At 41.2% G+C, this 17,659-nt stretch overlaps 1 protein-coding gene across 1 annotated transcript in view; it reads left to right on the top strand.

Moving 5' to 3' along the window:
* The first annotated feature begins 5,037 nt into the window (after window positions 1–5,037).
* Window positions 5,038–17,659, top strand: part of LOC311106830 (uncharacterized protein) — a 29,566-nt gene continuing 16,944 nt past the window's right edge. The window contains exons 1-5 of the mRNA XM_084149202.1: window positions 5,038–5,232; window positions 6,781–7,053; window positions 7,186–7,479; window positions 7,595–7,879; window positions 8,077–8,193. Coding sequence (XP_084005328.1) covers window positions 5,163–5,232; window positions 6,781–7,053; window positions 7,186–7,479; window positions 7,595–7,879; window positions 8,077–8,193 — 1,039 coding nt within the window. The 5' untranslated portion in view covers window positions 5,038–5,162. The remainder of the gene's footprint in view (window positions 5,233–6,780; window positions 7,054–7,185; window positions 7,480–7,594; window positions 7,880–8,076; window positions 8,194–17,659) is intronic.

The raw sequence follows: 17,659 nt of genomic DNA, 5'->3' as shown, positions 1-17,659 counted from the left end.
TGTGTGTTCTTGTTACACTGTGCCTGGCCTGTAAGTGCGCAATAGCTTTCCAGTAATCCATACAATGGATGGAGGAACGCGCAAAAAGGTTGACTACAAATGCTATAATGCAATTAAAACAAGTAGACTATTATGCTAATAGTCCGCAGCAGTATATATGGTAAGAGATTTTAAATACATTTTTATTATTATTTTCCCACGCCTGGCTGTAAACTCTTACTTTCACTTTGATATTCGAGTACACAACTTACCGCTTCGGCTCTGGCAAATACATTCCAGTGAAAAACATAAAACAAAAACCATCAAATGATGTCTATACATCTTACTAATTAAACTACAGCCGTCTTTTTAAATTTTGTGATTTATTTCAGAACTACTTTATCTTTCCAACAACCTATAGATGAGATTATCTTCGTTCCTTCTCTGTGCCTCTCAGCCGATGCTCACTCTTTTCTCACTGGCTCTGCTGGTTCCCATCCCGGGGGCACACGGGCACCCCCACTTCCCCCTTTCCATCCTGCCCACGTTGGAGAACCCTGAGTGGGAGGCTGACTTACTCCAGCTCCAGGCAGCACCTGGGGGCCGCTGCTGAAGCTGGGACCAGAGGACCCACTTCTGGGCATGCTCAGGGAGCTGGTGGCAGAGAACAGCTGGGGACAGAAGGGCATGATGAGGGGCCAGAGGGAGGATCTGGAGAGGAGGCCGCTGGGTCCCTTCCCCGGCCACCCTATGGACACTCTGCACTACCGAGAGGGTGGAGAGAGGAAGGAGAGGGGGGAGGAAACAGGAACAAGGCTCTCACGTACATCGCCGGCGGGCTTCAGGCTTTCAACAGACAGAAGGGAGGCACTCGGATGGAGGGGTTGGGAAAAAGAGGAGGCACTCTGACTACTGGAGTGTGGGGAACTTGGAAAAGGGTAAGGTAGAGGGCTGGAGGATGAATTGATGATGAAGGGAGGGATGAGTTGACAGTAGAGATGTACTGATTGACACCTATGTCAGAGCAATCAGTCATGACATTATGATGAAATATGTATCATCAGAGAAAAAGAGACTTACAAACCTATAAACAGAAAGTTTACCAAATGGTCAGAAAAAGTCTGTCAATGTAAAATACAAATTATCATTATTGTTACATAATACAATTATTGAGGGTATGTGAATGTTTATTTTATGTTGTTCATGAAATAAGTTATCCATTCCTATCTACAGTGAAAAATCTGCCTTTTAATTTTTTATTTTTTATTAAATTTTAAATTGCAATACAATAACAAATGAACATAGGACATCACTACAAGTATATTTTATCCTAAGAAACATAAAATAACATTAAAGTAAAGCAAATAAACAATAAATAAAATCACTACACATGAATTGTCAGTGACAACAGTTTCAAAAATTTAAGTACCTCAAATATAATAAAGAGAATAAGGTCAGGTGTTACCATTGTGTAGACCTATGATAGAGTTGTAACAACACATTTTATTGTAATTGACTTATTGTAGAGATTTAATTAAATATTTGATTTCAAGTAAAAATATGTTGTGATATTTTCTTAGCCTTGTCTATATTTTTCTTCACTATGATGCCACAGGCTACAGCTACGGAAACCTCCCACGCTCTATTTTACCTGACAACAGCTAGGTTTATTTCAGCCCTTGAAAATCATTGGATAGAAATACTCTTCAAATGGCAAAGAATGCAATGCAACGCTTTTTGAACACACCGACTGTGTTTTTGCGCAAAATAGTATGCAGCATCATCTAGAAATGTGTGCAACAAAAGTTCAACATTCACCTTCTGCTACAATTTCTGTCAACCCATTTACGCATAAGGTTTGACGCATACGTTCGATGAATCCAAGGTATGCACCACACAGAACGCACTGCAACTGTCTCCGCAACGCAATGCTGCAAGGTAGACGCAGCGTTCTATTGGAAATTAATGTATTTATTGTGTACCAAAAAGCCAAACACAATCGGTGTGTCCGTTGCATGACAATTTGGGCGGTGCTGTTGGTGGCCGTCGCAAAAAACGTTGAACTGACACGAGGGTATGACAGATTTGAAAAGATGGCGGAGGCGGACGATGAAGTGGATTGTGAATCTAATGGCGGTAGAATCAAGGAGGATTGGAATATTGTTCAAAATAATGGAAAAAGGAGCAAAGTAGGGTACAGTATGGAGAATGTCCCTTTATATATTGTCGGAGTAAGGTTTGTTCACCTCTACAGGATCGGTGTCCCATACGGGACAGTTGTTGCTCAATATGCAATATATGACTAGAATGGTGTTGTAAGCAACAGCCAACTTTCCGGGACATAGACATGTCTTGTATGGGCAGAAAGCTTACAATCTTGTTAATCTAACTGCAGTGTCCAATTTACAAAAGCTATTACAGTGAAGAAAAACCATGCTATTGTTTGAGGGTAATGCACAACAACAAAACACTTATCACGGCAACTGGTTTGGTACATTCACCTCTGAAGGTAAATAATGTACTTACATTCAGTAATCTTAATCTGATTTGTCATCCTGAGGGTCCCAGAGATAAAAATGTAGTGTAGTTTTGTTTGAAAAATCAATTTTTATATTCAAATGTAGGAACTGGGTTCTACAGTTTGACCTCTGACACCACACAGTGGGGTTCTATTTTCTCATAATTGGATCCGTATGTGATGAATAGCTTAGAAGGAATGCATTAATGATAAGCATAGAAGGTTTGTACTATACTGATATAAATTGTTTCACATAACAAGCTGTGATTCATGAAAGGAACGTTAGGGGGTAGAACAGATAAGACTTGTATTTCTTACAGATACGAACACTGCCTCTTTGTTGTCTGTGAACCGTTGTCTGTGAACCGTCCTTGAACGTAGGTACTCACAGTACAGTGGAATGGTGTTTTTTTGGGTGCTGACTCTACAGGTTGTTATGATAAAAACTTAAGCCTGGCAACAGTGTGCAACAAGTGGAGCGCCAAGGGACTGGGACCAGCCGGTGCGCCAACGGATTGGCTGAGTAAGTCTAAACCACGCTCAGTCTCTACTCTGATTGGCCAGCAGGGAGTGGGAAATATCTCTGTCAGAGTATTTGAAGAAGAATCTGTAACAATGGATTAGTTCTCTGTCTGCCCTGCGTGGTATTTCAGTGGACCCGTATATACGAACATTATATTTACCATTGAAGGTTTTGCATGAATTAAAATACTAGTCTATTTTAGAAGACGTGTATTGACCTCTTTTGTTCCTAATACCAGATTTGAATTGACGCAACTTAACAACACCCACCCTGTTCGGCCATCTAGATGTGTGAAGGTTAGTGTCTTTTCTGTAGGGAAGCTAATGAGCCATAATTTATGACATTCCTGGGAGTGTGCAAACTTAAATGTTGTATTACCATAGCATTTTTGTATGTTCTCTATAGTTATGTACTTGTAAACCAATTCGGCACATTTGGGAAAACTCCTGGCAGACTTGATACAAAATATTGTGTAGTGATGTAATTCTTCTCTGGATCATTCTGAAACTTTGCACACAAACTGCTTCCATCTGGTGGACAACATCTAAATTACATCTAGAATCGTACATCACTGTCTGGCCTTTTCAAAGATGATGCAAAAAATAAATAAATAAAAAACACGTTTTTTGTTTCTACCATCTTTTACTTCATCTAATGTGTTATATTCTCCTACGTTAATTTCAAATTTCCACAAACTTCAAAGTGTTTCCTTCAAATGATATCAAGAATATGCATATCCTTGCTTCAGGTCCTGAGCTACAGGCAGTTAGATTTGGGTATGTCATTTTAGGCTAAAATTATTCCTTGAGTGATTGATGCACGTCGGATGACTCGAGAGGTGAATGATGAAAAAGTGAAGAGTTTATCTGTTCTTTTGTTTTTTTATATGGAGTCTCTCCCTACTCAAGTGCAGTTGGGGTATATAAACTACAAAGTCAGAGCATTTATCCCAAGACCAATTCAGTGTGATCACTGTAAAGCTTTTGGTCATGTGTCAAGGGTTTGCAGAAGGGAGAAACCAAGATGTCCAAGTTGTGGAAAATATCATTTAATGTGTTACAAAAGTGATGAAAAAGTTAAATGTTGTAATTGTGGTGGGAACCATGAAGCCACGTCTTTTGAATGCCCGACAAGGGTGAAAGAAAATGAGGTGGCCAAAGTTTGGGTTGTACAGAGCATTTCCTATGCAGCAGCGGTTAAAAGGGTTGAGGGTTTGAATGGTGCTCCTGAAGAGTCCATTGTGGTGGATAGGCCTTCAATGCACGCTGCAGGGGTTGCCTTTCACCAAGATGATCCTGACATTTTAAAGGTTAAAAAGGTGAACTTTGTAGCCTTTATCGCAATGGTGATTAATGGCACTGCCAAGGTGGAGAAAAGATCTAGGAAGATTGAAATCATTGCGGTTGCAGCGGAATGGTTCCTGGGGCTGAAAGATTTCTCTGCAAAAGAGTTACATGGAATATTGGCAAAAGCCGTATCACCATCTCAGGCCCTAGAGACTGAGAAGGGAGATATGGAGATTTAAAAGAAGGAAGAAATGGGAGTTTTGTTTTGGCAATGTACTATTTTCATTAGGGTGGAGTAAGTTAGTATCACTATTAAGTATGGATTTTGGTGGCAGCAACTGGACGGTTTGAAACCACAAAATATATATAAAACAAAAAAACAAAACAAAATCCATACTTAATAGTGATACTAACTTACTCCACCCTAATGAAAATAGTACATTGCCAAAACAAAACTCCCATTTCTTCCTTCTTTTAAATCTCCATATCTCCCTTCTCAGGCTCTAGGGCCTGAGATGGTGGTACGGCTTTTGCCAATATTCCATGTAACAAAAGAAAATCCTGTAGCTCAGTTGGTAGAGCATGGCGCTTGCAACGCCAGGGTTGTGGGTTCGTTTCCCACGGTGGGACAGTATGAAAATGTATGCACTCACTAACTGTAAGTCGCTCTGGATAAGAGCGTTTGCAAAATGACGATTAAAAATAAAAAAGTACTCCGCCTTAAAACCCACAGAAGAAGAAGAGGAAGCAGAAGCAGCAGAAACTCATCAGACATTTGTGAAGGAGCTTTCCATCGACATTTACTTTTAAAAATAGGGATATAGCTTAAGAAAACGGCTGTAGTTTGATTAACAAGATGTATAGACCTAATTTGATCGTTTTTGTTTTATATTTTTTACTAGAATGTATTTGCCAGAGCCAAAGCGGTAAGTACTCGACTATCAAAATTGAAAGTAAAAGTTTACATCCAGGCTTGCCAAAAAAATAATACAAAATAATACTTTTAAAATCGCTATATAAACTGCTGCGGCCTATTAGCATAATAGTCTACTTGTTTAAATTGCATTATAGCATTTGTAGTGGACCTTTATGCGCGTTTCTCCATCCATTGTATCGATTACCGGAAAGCTATTGCGCACTTACAGGCCAGCACAAGAACAAGAACACACATATTTTTACTTTGCTTGGAATAACCAGGCATAGCGTCATCTACTTATTTTTTATTATCACAAAGTAAAACAAGTGCAAAGAAGATTTAATATGTTTGTAATGTGTTTGCAATTTTACAGTAGCCTATATACTGATGATGACTTCTGTAATTTTACACAGGTTTGTTTATTTGTTTAGCAGCAGCTACTCTTCCTGGGGCCCACAAACAAAACACAAGTCATAACAAGTAACAAAACACTTATACACTCACTGATATTTAAAATACGATATACAAACAATACAACAAAAAAGCAATATATGAACAAAGGAAAGACATATGATTTATATTCTTTATGGTAGTGAATCTGGGGGATAGCCCCAACTGGTACTAAAACCTGGATCAAGCGACTGTCAAGCCAACACCTTAATCGTTTCACCAAGAGGTCCGAAGTTCTTGATGAGGTCGGTAGGTGTTGGGTTAAGGTCACTACATTACCACCTTAATTCAGGCGAGCGTGTCCCCACACTTCTCTTTACCAAGTCCCTCTCCGATGACCTCACGGGCCACATCCCATTTCTGACACCAATGTAGCAAATTCACAGGGTAGCCCGGACCGGGACTCAAACCCAGTTCCAGCGACTGTCAAGCCAACACCTTAATCATTATATCAAGAGTTCCAAAGCTCTTCATGAGGTCGGTAGGTGTTGGGTTAAAGGGATAGTTCAGGATTTTGTCAATGAATCCCTTTATCTGCTACCCCAGAGTCAGATGAACTCGTGGATACTATTTTTAGGTATCTGCGTCCAGTATGAAGGAAGTTAGAGGTACTTTTGAGAGCCAACGCTAACTAGCTGTACCCATAGACTGTTAGTCATTGCGCTAATGCTAGTTTGAGGTAAATTCACAAGCCAATGCTAACTTCCTTCATACTGGACAGAGAGACATAAAAATGGTATCCATGAGTTCATCTGACTCTGTGGAATTAGATAAAGGGCCTCATTGCCAAAATTCCAAAGTATCCTTTTTAATATATTAATATGAAATAGGTTGATTTATAAGTTGCAGAATGTGTCCCACTTTTCACTAATGCACTAGTGTGGGCTTATTTGTTATTGATATGTTACCTACCATTTAGACAACATCATGCAAGGTCTCTTTGACACTATTAATTGAATAAATTATTTTGTTGGCCGTTACAGACCTATGATCGACATAGATATTTGACATACAGTAATTTCATATTCACGTTTTACAGCATTGAGTAACATGGAGAGAATGCAAATTCAGTCAAATGATCTCAATGTTAAAATGTGTTCCCCTACAGTCACCTACTCCCTGAATTACATCTACACTGCCCTCTCAAAGCCAGTAGAATTGCCTGGTATCCATGAGTTCACTGCCATGGGCCTGATGAATAACAAACAGATCGACTACTATGACAGTGTGGCAAAGAAGAAGATTCCCAAACAGGACTGGATGAGGGAGAAGCTGCCTGCAGACTACTGGGAAAAAGGCACTCAGTCACGCAAGAGCAAGGAGCAGTGGTTCAGAGTCAACGTCGACATCTTGATGAAGCGCATGATGCATAACAGCACTGGTGAGGGACCACACCTGAAATGTGTCCTACGCTCACCGTTAATCTTTTAAAATTGTGGGTCATTAGTTATCTATGTATATTGCCATAGAGGCATCATTTACCTCATTTTTCATTGTTTATTTTTTGTTTCAGATGTCCATATCCTTCAGTGGAAGGTTGGCTGTGAGATTGACCAACAGCCAGACGGCACATTGAAATTCATAAAGGGCATTGACCAATACAGCTACGATGGTGACGACTTCCTGGCCTTCGATGATGCCACTATGCAGTGGGTGGCCCCAGTTGATCAAGCTCTGCCGACTAAGAGGAAGTGGGACGGGGTGCAGATCCTCAACCAGTACATCAAGGGCTACCTGGAGAAAGAGTGTGTGGACTGGCTGTCTAAATTCATGGAATATGAGGAGAAAGAATTCAGTAGTGCTGATTGTGAGTACTTATGAACCTTAAATAGTATAGCCTAACAAATGGTTAACAAAAAAACACCATTTGTACATGTGAGATCAGAAATAATATTAATGTTCTCCGTTTATTCCCCCTTTAGCCCCTCCAAAGGTATATCAATTTGCTAAAAAGGCCCAAATTGCAGGACATGTCCGACTGACCTGCATGGCCACAGGTTTCTATCCCAAAGATGTGGATATGCATATTAAGAAGAATGGTGTTCCATTGACCACACATGATGGAGTGCTGTCTACAGAAGTCCTACCCAATGATGATGACACCTACCAGATCAGGATGAGTGTGCAGATCCCAGAGGCAGATAAGGAAACTTATGAATGCTATGTCAACCATAGAGCTTTGAAGGAGCAAATTGTGGAAACATGTGGTAAAGTATGGTTAATTTGGTTTTGTAGTGTTATTGATGGTTAATTTGGTTTAGTGTTATTGACACGGGAAACAATCTTAATTTGAACTGAACAGCATACTAACAACAGCTTTTCAAGTGAAGCAGGAACGAAACTGAAATTAGCTTCTGGTTACATATTGTTGCTTTTTATAAAAACTATGCCTTTTGTTTTGCAGATGGAAAATGTTGTGACTGCGGAAGTGTCGTTGGTGGAGTCATTCCGGCAGTCATTGTCATTATTGGAGTTCTGATCTTGGTGGTCCTGTTGGTTCGGTACAGAAGAGTCATAATTGGTAGGTCTGGATTTATATCAATGAAACTTTGTTTACTTTTTTAAATTTTTTATTTAATTTTCCCATCATAGTGATTCCCTCGGTCTGTATACATGTGATTTATCAACATAATGGTTGAATGTTATGTATAACATACTTTTGACACTAGTTGTAAGGACAACACAATGTTTCTATATCAAAACAACTAACTGCTCATCCATTTACTGTATTTAGATATATGTTTTGGTTCTGAAAAATACGGCCTATTTTAGACACTCATTCCTATTACATTATCCTCTTCTGAAGAGAATGGTTGCATTAAATACATTGTGTTAAAAGTTACTTTTGAAAGTCACAGATAATTATGTTTTTTCAATTTACTGAAACTTTAGATTGTGTTTTTTCCAGTTACTGGCAATGGAGTGGCCTTTTCTGATTTTGGTTTTGCCGTTCTCAAAAGATGGAGAAAATGGCTGACCCCAATATGAGAGATTTTCTAAGTGATCATTCACCATAGTCCAAAGGTTTCCTTGATTGCTCTATAAGACAAGCAATGTTAGTATGATAATAAACATGCAGTGAAACCTGAGTTACCTTATGTCAGAGAACAGAACAAGGCACTATTATCAATCACATATACACTAAAAAAGCAATTAGAAGAAAATAGGATATTGTTTGCTTACCACACAATCAGCATATTTTCATTATCAAAATGGTTTTATGATATGTCAATCATTATCTCATTTTTGGGGGGCTAGACGTAGGGCTAAATAGTATTACTATATAATCCTTAAGGACAGTTATTTTACAAATGTAATATTTTATTGATAATTAAAATAAAATAAAAAGCCAAATGGTACAGGTAACCCATAATTAATTTAGATGAAATAGGATTTTGCAGTAATTTAGATGACTGCTTTGTCTGAAATTTGTTGGTTGAGAGTTGTTTTTACATGTCAGTAATAAGTAATCAGTGCAACTACATTATGCACTGTTAACTCATGTTCAATCTAATAATGCACATATTTTCCATGTCTTATTATGTGCAGGTTGCTAGATGACCATTGGTGGCCAAACTTCCTGACCGGACCACGAAGGAACGTCAATTCATTTCATAATGTTATAGTATGGCTATTGCTAACGCTTGTTATTCAGTTACATGTTGATGTAGCTCATTCTCTTCAATGGATGTATTCTGTCATATATTTCATTGTTTTACTGTTACAGTGGAAGTTACTGTATGGAGAGGCATCTTTAAGGTATTTGTATAGGTCTTCAGGGATTATAACTAGACCTGTACTAGATCAGGGTTATATAAGTCTACAGGTATATGCTGATATGTTTTTATACCTCTGGCCAATCAATGACATACTCATTTTTAAGTAACATTTCAAAAGAGTTGTAGACAAACATTTAAAGTAATATTTTGAGTAACAAAAAAGCACATGTTCTTTACAACACATTTACAGTATGTGTGTTTCGTCAGTGTTTTTACCAGATTGTGTATCTTGTTTTAAGGTCCTGCAAGTATATGTAAAAAGTGTTATGTTGTTTAATATTGTAGAGCATTGTTAATACTTGGGGTATTTGCAATATCATTTGTTATGATTGTTTATTTCAACCTAGGGCCCATTTCAAAACCGTTCACTGGGTTTCCAGGCTAAGACAAAGCTACACTTGAATTAATATGCAGTGGAGTTTCTTTTAATATCACATTGTAAACATTGATGTATGGAGGACACAAGTAATTCCAACATGCAGTCTTGAAGCTCAAGACAAAAATATTTTGTATCTTCTGTACCTAGTCAGGGGTTTCTAATGAATAGGGCCTCTAGTGTTATGCATGCTACCTCTGGACTAAATGCATTCACCAAAGTATTTCTTTAATTTTGCTTGGCATTGCTGTTACTATTTACTAAACCAGTATTTTACATGACTTAATGCATACATGCCCACGGATGTACACACACAATGTGTATAATCTGTACTGCTTTTGAAACATCCTGTATGAGTTATTAGTTTTTCTGAAAAAAATACAAAATAAATAATTCAAGCCCTTTTTTTTGCACTTTCTATAATTAAACAATAAGGCCCGAGGAGGTGTGGTATATGGCCAAAATAACACAGCTAAGGGCTGTTCTTAGGCACGACTCAACAGCCGTGGTATATCAAACCTTATAACACAGGTATGACAAAACATTTATTTACTACGAGAGTTACGTTGGTAAACAGTTTATAATAGCAATAAGGCACCTCGGGGGTTTGTGGTATATGGCCAATACACCACAAACCCCCGTAATTAGAGCAGTAACCAACATAATTACCAATGTAATTAGAGCAGTAAAAAAAAAATTGTCGTGGGAGGGTTCAAAGTGGTAGGCATGTTGTGTAAATCAAATGATACAAACCCCCCAAAAATCTATTTTAATTCCAGGTTGTAAGGCAACAAAATATGAAAAATGCCAAGGGGGTGAATACTTTCGCAAGCCACTGTATGGCCCTTGTGTACTCTCTTTTAGAACTATGTCTCCTGAAATGGCAAGCATCCTTACTGTCAAGAATCGAATCAAATTAAATCAAATCCAATTGTATTAATCATATGTACAGAATACAGCGGGGTGTAAACAGTGCAATGAAATACTTACTTGCAAGCTACCTCTCAACATAGCCCTTATGTCATCCCCCCGAAACAAATGCAAATCTCCCGTTATTGTAATGGTGAGAGGTTAGGATGTCTTGGGGGTATGATATTTATGCGTCTGTAACTTTCTCACTCATCGCTATTCACAATTAATCTGGACTATCCGTAATCCATTAATGTAGAAGTGTTTAGAAACTTATTCTATTCTTATTTACAATAAGTGACCTCAAAATGACACAATACATTATTTACCATTCATTTCTATTGGGCACAAAATAATCTGAAACACAAACAAAACAAACAGCAAATGCATCCAACAAGTTTGTAGAGTCTCAAGCTTGATGTAGTCATTGTGTGCTAGGAATATGGGACCAAATAAAAAAATGTTGACTACTTTAATACACATAAATGAATTTGTCCCAATACTTTTGGTCCCCTAAAATGGGGGGACAATGTACAAAAAGTGCTTTAATTTCTAAACGGTTCACCCGATATGGATGAAAATTTTGTTGACAGTCTGCACTTTACCCGCATGGTCATTGTATCATTTCAAATCCAAAGTGTTGGAGTAGTGAGCCAAAAGAACAAAACATTTCACAATCCCAATACTTTTGGAGCTCACTGTATATTGTATTCGGAGAGTACGACCCTGCCTTACACAGGAAGCGGCACAGGTCCTAATCCAGGCACTTGTCATCTCCCGTCTGGATTACTGCAACTCGCTGTTGGCTGGGCTCCCTGCCTGTGCCATTAAACCCCTACAACTCATCCAGAATGCCGCAGCCCGTCTGGTGTTCAACCTTCCCAAGTTCTCTTACGTCACCCCCCTCCTCCGCACGCTCCACTGGCTTCCAGTTGAAGCTCGCATCCGTTACAAGACCATGGTGCTTGCCTATGGAGCAGTGAGGGGAACGGCACCTCCGTACCTTCAGGCTCTGATCAGTCCCTACACCCAAACGAGGGCATTGCGTTCATCCACCTCTGGCCTGCTGGCTCCCCTTCCTCTGCGGAAGCATAGTTCCCGCTCAGCCCAGTCAAAACTGTTCGCTGCTCTGGCACCCCAATGGTGGAACAAGCTCCCTCACGACGCCAGGACAGCGGAGTCACTCACCACCTTCCGGAGACATTTGAAACCCCACCTCTTTAAGGAATACCTGGGATAGGATAAAGTAATCCTTCTACCCCCCCCCCCCCAAAAAAAAATAAAAAAATAATAATAATTTTAAAAAAAGTAAAAAATAAGAAATAAAATTAATGAAAAAAAAAAATATATATATATATATAAAAAAAAAAAATTGTAAAGTGGTTATCCCACTGGCTATAGGGTGAATGCACCAATTTGTAAGTCGCTCTGGATAAGAGCGTCTGCTAAATGACGTAAATGTGCCCTTGAGCAAGGCACTTAACCCTAATTGCTCCTGTAAGTCGCTCTGGATAAGAGCGTCTGCTAAATGACAAAAATGTAAATGTAAATGTATTCAAACTCTTTGCTTCTCCTGAGATAGCCGTTGAACATGACTCTCAGTTCCATTACATTACACATAAGAGTCATTGGACAAAGGCGTCTTCTGTACAGGGGAGTTTTGTTTAGAGCCTGTCGTATATGAAGATTATGACTTTGTTAATGTTTTTAAGTGGAACCTGAAAGGATGTTTATTTAGCAGAAAGAGAGCCGGTTTTAGTGTGACACCCCGGATAGGACAGAGAAGTCTGTGTGTTGTAGTCAGGGGATTGGACAGTAGAGGGAGCCACCCATATCTTGGGAAGATTATATATACTGGGTAAAAACGACGAAGAGGTTAGAGCGGCCATTGCAATCTGGGACGCCGTTCTCCGGGTGTCATGACATCCGTAAACTCATGCTGAAAGCTTGTGATATGAATAAACTTATGGTCAAGGTTCAGTATGAGCGGACTCCTTTGTTTATCAGCAATAATTGCCAGCATTGACTCGATAGTACAAGCCCCAACGCTCTAAACAACATGTTCAAATTATACACACCTTTATAGGGTTAATGTTACCACATGGCCATATCTCCATGCTATAGCGCGAGTTTTCAGAAAACAGACGGAAGACCGAGTTGACTACCTGTGCTAAAAAGCTATCTGCCTCTCCTAACACCTATGTGTAAACGGAAGACGAGCGCCACAAACATGTTGTCACGAAAAAATAAGGTTGGCTGCAACTGTGTTAAAACAGTAAGTGTATTTTGCATTTGAAATTATTTCGATGTGATTTATGTTTCTAGAACCGTACCGTAATTGAGAATCGATTCACGTTTAGAGTTTAAAGTATTTGGCTGTTTTGGCTGCCAGAGCCAATTCACACTTTAAAAAGAACATTTAAGGTCCTTGGACTAAGGAGTAACGTTAGGCTCCTTTAGTCCATTATTGGGCTACCTCTCAACAGTGAAATATGATAATAGCAACAATAAAAGTAACAACAAAAACACAAGGCAAGTGGTAAACAAATATTAAAAGGTATGAAAGTAGGAGTCAAACAAACAGTAACGATATGTACTATGAAATGTGCTACAGTATGTCAACAAGTAGATAAAGTGAGCAGTACAAGTAAATAGTCCAAAATTATAGCAACAGTTATGGGAGTGAGTAAACATGCGTATGCGTGTGCAAGGGCTGCGGCTTTTGTGGAGCGATAGGTAACAATGCTTTGTGGGTGTTCAGAGGCCATGAGAACGGAGCGTGACCAGGTAATCAGCCAAGTCCTGGATCCCACCATAACATTTTACATTTACATTTTAGTCATTTAGCAGACGCTCTTATCCAGAGCGACTTACAGGAGCAATTAGGGTTAAGTGCCTTGCTCAAGGGCACATTAACGTCATTTAGCAGACGCTCTTAGCCAGAGCGACTCACAAATTGGTGCGTTCACCCTATAGCCAGTGGGATAACCACTTTACAATTTGGGGGGGGGGGGTTAGAAGGATTGCTTTATCCTATCCCAGGTATTCCTTAAAGAGGTGGGGTTTCAAATGTCTCCGGAAGGTGGTGAGTGACTCCGCTGTCCTGGCGTCGTGAGGGAGCTTGTTCCACCATTGGGGTGCCAGAGCAGCGAACAGTTTTGCCTGGGCTGAGCGGGAACTATGCTTCCGCAGAGGAAGGGGAGCCAGCAGGCCAGAGGTGGATGAACGCAATGCCCTCGTTTGGGTGTAGGGACTGATCAGAGCCTGAAGGTACAGAGGTGCCGTTCCCCTCACTGCTCCATAGGCAAGCACCATGGTCTTGTAGCGGATGCGAGCTTCAACTGGAAGCCAGTGGAGTGTGCGGAGGAGGGGGGTGACGTGAGAGAACTTGGGAAGGTTGAACACCAGACGGGCTGCGGCATTCTGGATGAGTTGTAGGGGTTTAATGGCACAGGCAGGGAGGCCAGCCAACAGCGAGTTGCAGTAGTCCAGACGGGAGATGACAAGTGCCTGGATTAGGACCTGTGCCGCTTCCTGTGTAAGGCAGGGTCGTACTCTCCGAATGTTGTAGAGCATGAACCTGCAGGATCGGGTCACCGCCTTGATGTTGGCGGAGAACGACAGGGTGTTGTCCAGGGTCACGCCTAGGCTCTTCGCACTCTGGGAGGAGGACACAGCGGAGTTGTCAACCGTGATGGCGAGATCATGGAACGGGCAGTCCTTCCCCGGGAGGAAGAGCAGTTCCGTCTTGCCAGGGTTCAGCTTGAGGTGGTGATCCGTCATCCATACTGATATGTCTGCCAGACATGCAGAGATGCGATTCGCCACCTGGTTATCAGAAGGGGGAAAGGAGAAGATTAGTTGTGTATCGTCAGCGTAGCAATGATATGAAAGGCCATGTGAGGATATGACAGAGCCAAGTGACTTGGTGTATAGGGAGAAAAGGAGAGGGCCTAGAACTGAGCCCTGGGGGACACCAGTGGTGAGAGCACGTGGTGCGGAGACAGCTTCTCGCCACGCCACTTGGTAGGAGCGACCGGTCAGGTAGGACGCAATCCAGGAGTGAGCCGCGCCGGAAATGCCCAGCTCGGAGAGGGTGGAGAGGAGGATCTGATGGTTCACAGTATCAAAGGCAGCAGACAGGTCTAGAAGGACAAGAGCAGAGGAGAGAGAGTTAGCTTTAGCAGTGCGGAGAGTCTCCGTGACACAGAGAAGAGCAGTCTCAGTTGAATGACCAGTCCTGAAACCTGATTGGTTTGGATCAAGAAGGTCATTCTGAGAGAGATAGCAAGAGAGTTGGCTAAAGACGGCACGCTCAATAGTTTTGGAAAGAAAAGAAAGAAGGGATACTGGTCTGTAGTTGTTGACATCAGTGGGGTCGAGTGTTGGTTTTTTGAGAAGGGGAGCAACTCTCGCTCTCTTGAAGACGGCAGGGACATGGCCAGCGGTCAAGGATGAGTTGATCAGCGAGGTGAGGTAGGGGAGAAGGTCACCGGAGATGGTCTGGAGAAGGGAGGAGGGGATGGGGTCAAGCGGGCAGGTTGTTGGGCGGCCTGCAGTCACAAGTCGCAGGATTTTATCTGGAGAGAGAGGGGAGAAAGAAGTCAAAGCATAGGGTAGGGCAGTGTGAGCAGGACCAGCAGTGTCATTAGACTTAACAAACGAGGATCGGATGTCGTCAACCTTCTTTTCAAAGAACCTCCGATGTTGTCTGGACCAACAGATTCCTGCAAGAAACATAAAGTAACAAATTAGCCCTTGTATCACTGACATAAATCAACAAAAGAAGCATATAAATCTATTTCCATCAGAAATTCCAAATAAATGTTAATTACTTACATCAGGGTTTATAGAGTCTACCGGCGGGGTGAGAGACTGAACACTGCCTCCATCAGAATGCCCAGCCTGTACAGGAACGTAGGACAGGGGACTGACTGATGGACTGGCGAGCCCAGGTGTGGAGGACAGAGGCCCAGGTGGTGGAGTAGCCGTACAGGAGTGGAGGACAGGGGACTGACTGATGCAGCTGTGGACTGGATGCTGGTAGTGATGGGAATTTTTTTGTGAACTATGGGATAAACAAAGTTAAATCACAGATGTGATGAACACATCGTCGGGATTCTCTGTTGCTAGGCAAGAACTTGAATGGTTCCTTTCACTGGGCTTGGATGTGTGTGTGAAGTGGGGATCTGACCTAGGGTCGAATTGCTCGCTCTTACCTAATCCATGGCTGTCCTACCTTATCAGAGGCTGAAACCAGACTGTTGCCTAATGCATCTCTCCTCAAACAAAGTACAAAGAGCGGCGCCAGAGTTGAACAGAGTTTAGACTAATCATGAGTAATTACAGCATGAAGGGGGAGGAGGATTTGGGTTTGGGAATGTTTGAATGATTAAGTGTGGACCTGTCATGTCCAACAATCAATCTTTAGGTCAAGGCAGGGAGAGCCGGGGTTGATGAGTGTTTTTGCATGACAAGGGCGTGATTGATTGTAATAATATTGTTTCTAAACTGAATGAAAGTCAAATTTAGCCCTATCATAGACTAAGGAAGTGGGCGGAGCGGTAGAGAGAGGGAAACTGAAGATAATGGTGAGGGAACCTAAGAGGGAGGGGCTTTGAGCTGGGATGTGTGTGAATATGACTATATAGACGGAGAGCGTAGAGGGAGACGGGAGGTGCTCTGCAGATCATCTCGGCTTACGTTACTCTGTGTAATAAAGTCTATCTTAATTCTACAAAAACTCTGGAAGAACTTTGATTTTTAATAAAGTATAGTGATAATTTTCCACATCAGTAGACGGGGTTGCAGTAGGACGAAAGGTGCCAACAAGAGGTAGGGCTGTCTCCAGCACTGGAACTGTCAGGTCCTGAAATTCCACAAGCTCGACAAAGCCCTCATCATCCTCCCCTTGGACATCAGGATCACCTGTCTCCAGTTCCTCAATGGCAGCCATGTAATCCTGCAGCACCAAACCAGTCTGATCAAAGAGGTACTCCAAACCTATCAGCTTCCCTAAAGAAAAAACCCACAACACAAATATATGAGAATACATCGAACTGAGTATGGAATAACTCTATAATAACATTTCTCAAAGAGAAATGTGTTGCTGTTTGTGTTAAATATAAAAGCTGCATTAGATTATTCATTAGATTAAAATTATACTGCCATTACCAGTGTATTTTCTTGGAACAGTGTAAGGAACCATATGTTACAACTGATGACCTTCCTACTGCACTTGGGACATTGAAGGTATTCTGCTGCCACATAGTAGGATCCATCCACATCCACAAACTGCCTGATCTTCTGGTGGAGTCCTGATGAGGTCAACTCCCCCCTCTCACAGTCAGAATGTGGGCAATACAGCTTCACCTGCCAGAGCTTCCTGGGCATCCAGAGCAGCAGAGAATGGGCACAGTACCTCTCCATCACCAGTACTGAGCTGCAGATGAGGGGTGGCGGAGGGGGGTCACACCACATTTTGTCAGGTCTGCTCCTTATAACGGCTAAACTGCATCTCATGCTGACCCAGCAAATGTGCTCTGCTTGCTGGGTTGCCACCTCTGAGCAGTACAGCCCTCCTGGCTGAATCCACCACTTTGTTTGGAGAAACAGCCCTGCTCCACACTCTTTTAGTAGTTTTTGTCCTGTAAATCCTGGAATCCTTACTGTCCATTAAGACAAGGCTTCCATTTGGCAGTTTTCTGAAGCTGGGCTCCATGTCTGCTGTGAAAATAAAGGGGAAAGTTTGCATTTAATAAGCATAAATTATATACATTTTAATCACAGTTAGCAGAATGGATTAATAGATGAAACAATAAAATGAAGTGTATAAACTCTAGCTACTTGCTAAAGCACATTTCCACCACAAACACACCAGCATATGCAAGTGCATAGGATATTGATCATGCATTTTAATACAT

Source organism: Coregonus lavaretus, assembly GCF_964263955.1.
Source record: "Coregonus lavaretus genome assembly, chromosome: 3".
NCBI lineage: Eukaryota > Metazoa > Chordata > Actinopteri > Salmoniformes > Salmonidae > Coregonus > Coregonus lavaretus.
This window is presented reverse-complemented; position numbering and strand designations above follow the sequence as displayed.